Genomic DNA, 10,400 nt, shown 5'->3' with positions numbered 1-10,400 from the left:
ATATCTCAACAAGACCAGGTGAAACCAGGTGAAATTATCTAAGCATTTTGCATCTTGTGTGTGCAATTCTTGAATTTGTGTGTTAAGTTTCGAAAAAAAAGAGGAAAACTTTGGAAAATGTGTGTAAGCAGTTGGAAAAAACTGTAATTACATAATTTTGCTATTTGGGTGAACTATCCCTTTGACGCATTAAGTGTTTTTCCACCGTTATAATGATGGGAGGGAAACACTTAAAGCATAATTGTAAACGCACTGCGTTCTATTCTGGGCTCATCTGATTGTCTGTACATATACTTTATTAATAATGCGTTAACTGCGTTTGGTATTTTAAATCAAAAGCTCGGTGGGCAGGAACACTGCGTGATCAGATGACTTATTTAGTAAGCTATGGGTAACACAGCAACTTTTTAATTACATGGGCGTGGATGAGGACCACAGACGGGGGGACTGTCTCGTTTTATAAAACCATGAAGGTCTGCAGATGTGCTGAGGAAAAACTTGCCTCTCCATCACTCTACTTCCGCATCAAACATGCTTTTAACGCTCAACATGTCCCGCTGAGCGCAACACTGAAGTAAATGCTGTTTGAATCGTTTTGCATGTTTTCAACATTAACCTCACAGAAACGTCTGAGTGGGACGCAGCAGCAGACTGCAGAGATCATATGGAAGGGAAACTGGACATGGATGATGTTTCTCTAACCCGTCATGAGCATCAACGGGGTTCGAGGAAGTCCTTCCACGGCAGACCCAAACTCACTGGCAGTCCCAAACTGGACAAAAAAGACAGAAAGCAAGAAAGTGGGTTTTGGATATTTAAAAAGAAACGACAAAATGGTTTGGACCGAGCGTTGTCTTCGTCTCAACCCAATCTGCACAGTGTGGCAGCCGCTTCGGATGGTGGTGAGAGCGGGAGGATGCGCCGCCGCCTGCCGGAGCAGAGTGTCGGTACGGCGGCCCCAGCAGCAGCGTCGCTCGGTGCGGAGATCCAGATGCCCAAAAGAACAGTCAGCTCCAAACCGACACTCTCCGATTTGGTGCAGTCCCCACATAAACCTGCTATGCAGTGGTCCACATGCACCGATGATGCTGTGATGAATGGTAACGAGGATAAGATCAATAAAAGTGTGGTAAGATGATTTATAATGTTCCAGATGTTTTTTTCCATTGCACTGCAGTAATAAGTGATGCATGCAGATTTTATCTTATTTATTTTATCTTACTCTCTACATTCACACTTGCAGATGTTTTAAAGCGTAAAGAAATGTAGCCACTTAATAAAAAGATTGTTTTTGTTATAAATACAGTGAACTATCAGGTTTTGATCAATTTGTATAGCAACTGCCTATAGGGTTTTGTGATGCCACAGCTCCCTAAATATAAATCTATACAAATATTTTGCGTAATTTCTATTTGATAGTGATAAACTTTACCTTTTGTTAGTTAAAGTGAGAAATCTATTTGCTACAAAATATAATTAATACATTTTCTCATAAGAATTATGATTTACAGCCAGGTTCCTGCTGGAAAAGATATGCTATATTAGTTTAAGGTGCTTTTTGTAACCTGCTATCTGATTTGTTATGGGCGAAACTTGATCAAGGAGCACCAAGTCAATCTCCCCCATCACAAATGAACAGTATGGTTCAGCTAGACGTCATGTAAAGCCATATTAGATGCGTTAGATGTTGAAGCTTGATCACATCCGCCAGTATGATGTCAGAGAAATGGAAACATTTCCAGAATGACTTTGTAAATGACTTTGGAAATTGCGTTTCAAGGGCAATCGAGCATTAAACTAATTTGCCTCATTTTACATGATGTCCCACTTTTGCTGAATCCACCCTAGCGACTGCTTTTACAATCAAACAAACAGAATGATTTTGACACTAATATTTTTTACATTGCAAGTCCAAATCAGATGTCAATTCAGAACTCCTCCAATTATCAGTAGACAGACATCTTTTGTTGCGTGTATGCATTTGAATATCTTTGCCCTTGTACATTTTTAACATTTACGCACACCAAGGTTTACGGGAATTGGGTATTTTTGTGCATGGTCATTTTGTGCACAGCCTAAGGTTCTATCTGAAATTATTGCCAAAATGGAGTTATTCACATATTCTTATTCTGTGACAGCTTATTTACATTGTGTGGTGTTTCTTATGTAAGCTGGTTTGCAAGAAGAGGAACTTGCCTAAAAGTAAAGACACATGAACACATTAGCAGGCTTGAAGCTGAAGAACGTGCCAAGCAAGGTTATACAAGTTTACCGGTTCAATTCATATGCAGAAGAGAATTATTGTACATTTTATCTTATTGATTGTCGATATGCATCAGCTTTTTTAGACCCGTAAATACAGATGAAAATATTTGAATAAGTTGAATATGAATGTATGTACAATCTAAAAAAAAAAAAATTTGATCTTTCGTCGTTTTTTTGCCAGTGGTGTGTTTTGCTTAAATTTAGGTCTCTACAAACCTGTATGTCTTTCTTTCTTCTGCACATCATTTAGAAAAATGCAAGTGAGAAATGTTTTTGTGTGTGTGTGTGTGTGTGTGTGTGTGTTTTATTTATGTTTTTTATTATTAATTAAAGAATTAGGCTTTAAGAAAAGTAAATATTCACTTGTTTCAGAGCTAAAAGCATCACTGTGTTCATTTACACGCATGCAGCTCATGCTTCTCATGAACTTCATCTCTGCAAGACATTAAGCAACTATTATCAAAGACCTATGTTGTTATGTAGATAGAAACGAGTAAAATGCACAGTCAGAATTTCTTCATTTGTTCTCTAGTTAATCTTGCAATACCTGAACCTACCCCTCACAAAAAACTTTCTGCTATTTAAAAACATTAGCAATTTTTAAAACACTTCTTTCTGTATGATTTATGAGCTTGTTTCCTTATGGGGACCAAAAATGTCCCCACAAGGTCAAAATGTACTGGTATTACTATACTTGTGAGGACATCTGGTCCTCATAGCATAGGATACCAGGTACACACACACACACACACACACACACACACAAGAACCACAAAGAGCCTTCAAACCATATCACAAGAAAAAAGTTCCCATGACCTTAAACATCCGCGGTATCAGCATTTTAATATTGCATAATATACCACACATTTTTTGTACTGTCCCACATTAGGCTAATCATACTGTCCCACTTTTCAAAACCACATTTACTAAAGTGGGACACTAGGACATTTGATAAATACATAAAATATATAGTTTATGCATACAAAGTTATACTATAGTTTGATGGACAAACATTTTATAAACAAATTAGACCAACAAGTCTTGTTTAAAATTAATTCATTCTCCTTAATAACATAATTGTCCAAACTCTATGTCACTGACCTTTGGGTGGTCTTCACACAATGTGCTTTCTGTCTCATGAATGCCCTGCCCTCAAATATGACTGGACATATAAGAAGTCATGTGATTTTGATGACATGATACCACAGCTTTGGCTAAACCTAAAATGATGGGAATTCTGCTTTTCTTTCTACAGTCGCCAGTGTGTTTTTGTATTGGAGCGCTGCAAGGGCTGTTGTCTTTATCCCACTCCCACAGAATTTCTGACCATTATTGCCCGCTCCTGTGATTTTTGTGTCCTGCAAACATTTGAATATTGCACATTATGGAGAGTACGCAGAGTATTTAAATCTCTTTTGAATCAGCCATCTCTCTCTCTCTCCTCAACCTGCCGTGATCAGTCAAACCTGACTCCTGCAGATCGTGTTGAATGCAGGGTTGCCAAGTCCGCATTTGATTTTCCCTGTGGGTTAAAGGTTTAAAATGTTGCTTAATTACATTTGACTAAAATGCTTGCATTCTGCCTATGACAAAACTGTGTTAGATGTTAAGTTTTGTGAAGGAGGGCCACTGGTAGGAAGCTTGTTAGCTGTGTTTATAATCTGTATGCATAACAGTGAATGTAAAATATGTTTTTTTGGTATGGAAATTACATATTTTCTGTTTTGATATTTGGGATATTGACATTACACTACATTGGGCACTACTTTAACCACCAGCCAACCAAACCCCAGCCCCCGCCCCGGCCCCCGCCCACACCCACCGTTCTCGTTTTGGAAAACTAAAATATGGTCACCATACATGGCCTCAATGTTTTACAGACACACCCAGAAATTAATGTTGAATTGCTTTGCTTGTTAAGATAACATAAACCCATGAGGTAAGCAAAACTTAAAAGCATATTCATATATTTTGAAACTTCTGGTTACAGGAGAAAAAGATCTTTTCAATAAAATCCATGCAAAAATAAAATCCATGTTCTCACTTGAAATGTGTCCTCACATTAAGTCCTTGAATTTGAGGGTATTGGACCTGGAAAGTCCTTGAAAGGTCCTTGAATTTAAATTTAGTCAAGAACCCTGTCCTTGCCTTAGAAAAAAGAACGTCTGATGTGAAGACAAAAAAAAAAAAAGGTTCCTAATATTGTTTTGGGACTCTCCTACATTAGGTTTACATGCATGCAAGGTCAAAAATGCTTTTGTTTTTTCAAAATATGTGTTTAATATCATCTAATTTTTCATTGATTCTCAAATTAGTTTGAAGCAATTCTGAGTGGTCAGATGGTCCAGTCTGATTGGTCTGCCATGTACAACACATGTCGGAAACAATACACTCATTGCCATAGTTTTGTAATTTGAACACTTGAACAATTCAGTGGAGCCAGCTGATCTGATCTTTCAAGAGCAAGCGTTTTGTGAATCACACGTTGAACTCCCCAAGATTTGAGAAGCAGTCTTCAGTAAAATGATGGGAATACAAATAAAGATTGGGGTTTTATTGCTGTGGTACAGTGGAAAAAAGACTTTAACCACTGATTATTTGCAGCCTCATCTTTCAGAAGTGAAAATAAAAATTGCGTAGGACACCGCAAATTACTGATGACTCATTTCAGCAGTCCAGAGCTGATTCTTTTGGGGGACAATTTTATTTTTTTTGTGCTCTTTCAGCTTTACAAGTTTGCAGATCGTTTATATTCACATACAGCTACATTACATGAAAGGCAATATTCGAAATGGCATAATAGGGGCATTTTAAATAATCATAATGCAAAACTCCATTATGGCTTCTGTCCTGAGCTATGACTGAGAAAAACGTTGAGCAATACGGTTTTTGGCTATAGGCATTGAAGTTTAGCGTATAGAGTAGTTTTTCCGCTTCCATGTCCTTCCCAAACCATACATCACTGGTTTACCAGCCACTCACAGTGCAGCAGAGATAAGAGTCAGACGAACATCACAGCATAGCTTTGAGTTCCACTGGATCATACTGGCTCTGTCTTTATTCCATTACATGTGTGGACTTGTTTTGGTATGGAGCTGCGGGAGCTGTCTTTGTGGTTAGATGAGGAAGGCTTTTGAGGAGGTTTGAGATTTGATTTGAAACAGCAGCATTAATTTTTTGAGGAATCTGTGACTTAGGATCCGGCAATAGAGGTGATTAGTCTGCTCAGAAGTAACTCTGAAACTCCTCCACGTGTGCCATAGGTGCTACCTTTGGTGAGCATATTGATTGTGTATGTGTCATGGTATGTGGGAACTACAATTATATAAGTGTGTGTGTGTGTGTGTGTGTGTGTGTGTGTGTGTTTGTGTGAGTGTGTGTGTTATTAAGATATTCCAAATGACTAAATCATCATTGACTTAAAAATAACATTTTTAGTAAATGAATTTGTTTTTTGTATTTGAATATCTTGTGTGACTATTGGCCAAAAAAGTTATATCTTAAAAAGTTAGTAAAATGTATTAAAACTGTTATGCCACTTTAAAGTCACGTGGGTTGCAAAAGCATTTAAAGACTGTGGGATGAGTATCCTAGCTGCAACTTTTCTAAAGGCCAGTCACGTTCACTGACATCCGAGTCTAATTGCTCAGGGCTTAAATGCTACATACCAGACTAGACAGCAATGGAAACAACATTAAAGAGATCACATGTTTCCTCTCTTTCAAAATTACACTTAATGCATGTGCATTTTACACACACCCCCTGAGGCCCCTATAAAGGACCCCAGAATTTCTGTTTACAGGCTGCTTTTCTTGCAAACAGGAAGTGGCTCTATAACTTTAACCACAAAACTGTCAACTGCTTCATCTTCCTGTTAAACCCTTTGGCAGGTTATCATGAAATATTTTCTCTTGCCAAAGTCCAGTCATCATGACTTCAGATGTTTCTAGTATTGGATGCATTGCATTAATGGATATTTGCATACAGGACACGTGTTGACTGTTTACTGGTTGCATTGCTGCCCAAAATCGTTGTCATTGAGTACAAATAGACAGTTTTGTGGTATCGTAACTATCTCTAATGAAATTAAATTGCACTAACAGCTATTTTATTTTTATTTTTTATTTTTTTTGTACTTGATGGAGCTAGATGAAGCTTATTACGAGATTTGATTTATAGGAACAATCAATATGAGCCACTTGTACAAACCTCAATAATGATTTTCAGTGCAGAGGTTGACGTGTTTTTTGGCTGGCATCATTTCCCATGTCAGTGTCTTTCTCCTTAGGAGATCTGCTCACAGCGGAGGAGAGACGAGGAGTGTCTTTGCTCACAGAGATGCTCACAACAGAACAGAGCAAGGTGAAGTCATCTTAGACAGGTCTTCTAAGGGAGGGCCGAACTAGGTCAGCTTTAAAGCTCCCTGCAGTTTTCTGTCGAAAAAATTCTGAAAATGAAAAAAATTAAGATAAAATAAGATATAAACATTATATTATAAATATAAATATTAGTACTGTAATTTTATAGTTGTAATTCTTATAAAATCATCATCATAATAAACAACAATATTATTATTTTGATTATTATTTTATCCAATTTATATATTTACAGTTGTACTGTACAATTCGATTATTATACTTTTCTTAAATACACTATTCTAAATATTTTACAGTGATATTACAGTAATAATATTACATATTTAGTTTTCATTTTGTAATAGCAATCATAATAATCAATCACAATAAAAATGGTAATAATAATTATCAAACTGATATATAATCACAAAATATTTGGCCAAATATTTCATCCCTGCAACAACATTAAAGAGGTTTTTTTTTTAATCGCATTTTAAATCGTAATCTTTTATTTTAAGAAAAATCACAACAATTCTTATTTTGCCCTTAAATTGTGCAGCTACAGGTCATAAAACATTATAAATCATTATAATTCAGGTGTGAGTTTGACTGACCAGTTATCAAACAAGAAGACTTCAAGATGTTAAGACTTCAAGATCATTGATTGCATTTGGAGTTCTGTTTGGTTTGATTTTTGTGTCCCACTTAAATGGGGGGGTGAAATGCTATTTCATGCACACTGAGTTTTTTACACTGTTAAAGAGTTGGATTCCCATGCTAAACATGGACAAAGTTTCAAAAATTAAGTTGTACGTTTGAAGGAGTATTTCTGTTCCAAAAATACTCCTTCCGGTTTGTCACAAGTTTCGGAAAGTTTTTTTCGAGTATGGCTCTGTGTGACGTTAGATGGTGCGGAATTTCCTTATATGGGTGCTGAGGCACTTCTGCCGGAAGAGCGCGCGCTCCCGTATAGCAGAGCACTGAGAGCACAACAGACAATCACTGATCAGAGCGAAAGCGTCGCGAAATGTCACAAAAGGAGTTTTTGTTTTTGGTTGCCAGGGCAAGACAACCCTGCACAGATTACCAAAGAAAAACAGCATTAAGGGACCAGTGGATGGAGTTTATTTTTACAGAGCATCAACGGAGTTGTGCAAGTGTTTGTGTTTGTTCCCTGCATTTCGACAAACAAGACCCAGTTTGACGGCAGATTTACGTATCGTTTATTTCTTAAGGATGATGCAATCCCAACGAAAAAGGGTCACGATCGTGTGTTGGAACCGCAGGCGGTGAGTAAAACTGCTTAAAATATCTCTGCCTCCTTGTTAGTGCGTCCGCCTCCCATCGGAGACCCGGGTTCGAGCCCTGCTCGGAGCGAGTCGTTGCTGCTGCTGCTCTCGTTCAGTTTCAGCCTCTGGATCTGATTCTGGATCATAAATAAACGGCTGAATCTGACTGTTAGCCATGGTTTGTTTTGGATGATGTAGGTAATGTAACAGTTTCCAAATGCTCTCAACGCAAAAGCCTACTGGCGCACGTGATTCTTTAGCTCCTCCCACACGTCACGCCTCCAGTCGGTCGTGTTTTTCCGGGAAAAAAAACGGTACAGACTATCTTTCTCTTATGAATATAATAAAACTAAAGACTTTTTGGAGTTATGAAGGATGCAGTACTACTATATAGTTACTCAAGATTAACAGGATATTGAGTGAAAACGAGCATTTCACCCCCCGTTTAATATAAGGTGGCCTTAACTACTATGTACTTACATAAAAAAATAAGTACAATGTACTTATTGTGTTCATATTGTATTGTAAAACACTTTTGCTGCTATTAAGGTGGGATAGGGGTAAGGTTAGGGAGAGGGTTGGAGGTATGGGTAAGTTTAGGGGTGGGTTAAGGTGTAAAGTATGGGTCAACAGTGTAATTATAAATGTAATTACAGAAATTAAATACAGATGTAATTACATGTTTTAAAAAAATATATAAGTACAATGTAAAAACATGTATGTACACAATAAGTACATTGTACTAAATTATTAATTAAAATGTAAGTACATAGTAGTTAAGGCCACTTAATATAAAGTGGGTCCGATTTTTGCATTTGATTTTAACGGTGCAGAAATGTTACTGATATGCTAGATTATGTTGTCTATTGAAATAATGGAAGATGATAAATATTGTATCTGTAAATGTTAGCCTAATCAGTCATCAGAACATCTTTATCTCAAACACGGCACCAGGATGTTGTTAGAGGAATCCCTTTTCTAATATTCTATCTTCTTGCCAATCCTGTCATGAAACAGGGTTACCTGCTTTCAGCTGACACTGTAAACACATTTGGTGTGTTTCTGACCTCTTCTCTCACTCCGTGGTGAAAAGAGGAATTAGAATGTGTGTGGTACTCATCAAATATGGTCTTTAAATAGTGTGTTGAAGCGACATAATTAGTGATGCCAGACTTCATGTAACGTGTTTTGCACCATTTGTGCTACAGATACGAATCAAATCAAGCAGCTTGTTGAGGTGTGGTTTTCTAATACTTTCAGATGGCTGTTTTTCCTTAATGAATTATTGAAGAATGGATCTGAGCCCCACATCAAGACCAGAATTTCATCAAATATAATTTAGCCTGGGCCAGCAACTACTTCCCTAGGACACCTTAGCAACCACACAGAACACACACAGGACACCCTAACAACACATTAGCATTTTCACACAGAAATTGCTAGTTTTTTCACATATAATTGCAAATCAATGGCAAGTAACATAAAATTAAACATGACATTTTGAAATAGGAAGACTGCAGTAGTATTTGTTTTATTTACAACTTCTAAAAATCATCTTACACTAAAGTAAAAAAAAATAAGTTTTTACATGATGTATCTTCTTGAAATGTCTTGAAGAAGGTGTCCAAGATAGGGGCTTGAGAGCAATGATGATAGTTTATGAATCCACAACTTTTCAGAACAAACCATTAACCACTAGTCTACACCATGCACCGAAAAACACCACATCACTTATTCAGGATGTTCTTAAGCACTGTCAGATGTGTGAAGTTGACATCTCTCACACACACACACACACATACACACAGTGTTTCACTTCCTATGTAAAAATAAGCCATTGACAACAGTTACTCTCACTTTTTAGTTTATTTACAGCTTATTCTGTTCAAGAACTGGCTACTTAAACAAGATTAGATTGTCTGACTAACATTTAAAGTGACCAACCACAAATGATTCGACAAATGAATGAAGTGGCATGCAACAAAGTGAAGGCTTATTTCACTAATGAACATCTCCACGAAAGGATACATGGACAAAATTGGCACAAAATGAGTGCTGTCTTTGTGAATGTTGAAAACAAAGTGGAATCACATTGTTACTGTGACTACTTCACATTGTGCAGCATTCTTGCTTTTAGTGTGGACAGATAAATGACTCGTAGCAGGACACTTGTCATGTTGCAACATGCCATTACACAACACTGATATAGTGTTGTAATGAGTCCAGATAAATAAAAGCAAGTGCAAATGGTCATTCTATAAAACTATTAAAATAGAATAAAAAGCATGTTACCTGGTCTGTATAATGAGTTCGATTATGTTCTCAATGCTGATTTTAGAGCACCAGTTTATCAGTTTTAAGCATCGTGCAACATCCTGTCCTAATTTGAATCATACATTTTCTCGCTAGGTGTAAGTTCTGTTAGAGTTTTTATTATCATACGAGCACTTTTGAGTTGTGAGACCCTTATATTTGGCATTATTGGCTTTGG

General features: G+C 37.0%; 1 protein-coding gene across 2 annotated transcripts in view; it reads left to right on the top strand.

Moving 5' to 3' along the window:
* Window positions 1–268: 268 nt before the first annotated feature.
* The window catches only part of LOC128020757 (multiple C2 and transmembrane domain-containing protein 1-like), a 28,490-nt gene continuing 18,358 nt past the window's right edge, over window positions 269–10,400 (top strand). The window contains exon 1 of one of the 2 annotated variants that reach the window (XM_052607397.1): window positions 269–1,129. In XM_052607397.1, coding sequence (XP_052463357.1) covers window positions 665–1,129 — 465 coding nt within the window. In that variant the 5' untranslated portion in view covers window positions 269–664. Of the gene's footprint in view, window positions 1,130–6,516; window positions 6,628–10,400 lie in introns of those variants that run through there. The other variant, XM_052607398.1, reaches the window with a different exon arrangement.

The sequence above is a fragment of the Carassius gibelio genome, chromosome A10 (genome assembly GCF_023724105.1).
Source record: "Carassius gibelio isolate Cgi1373 ecotype wild population from Czech Republic chromosome A10, carGib1.2-hapl.c, whole genome shotgun sequence".
Lineage (NCBI taxonomy): Eukaryota > Metazoa > Chordata > Actinopteri > Cypriniformes > Cyprinidae > Carassius > Carassius gibelio.
The sequence above is the reverse complement of the archived record's forward strand: the minus strand, read 5'-3'. Positions and strand labels throughout refer to the sequence as shown.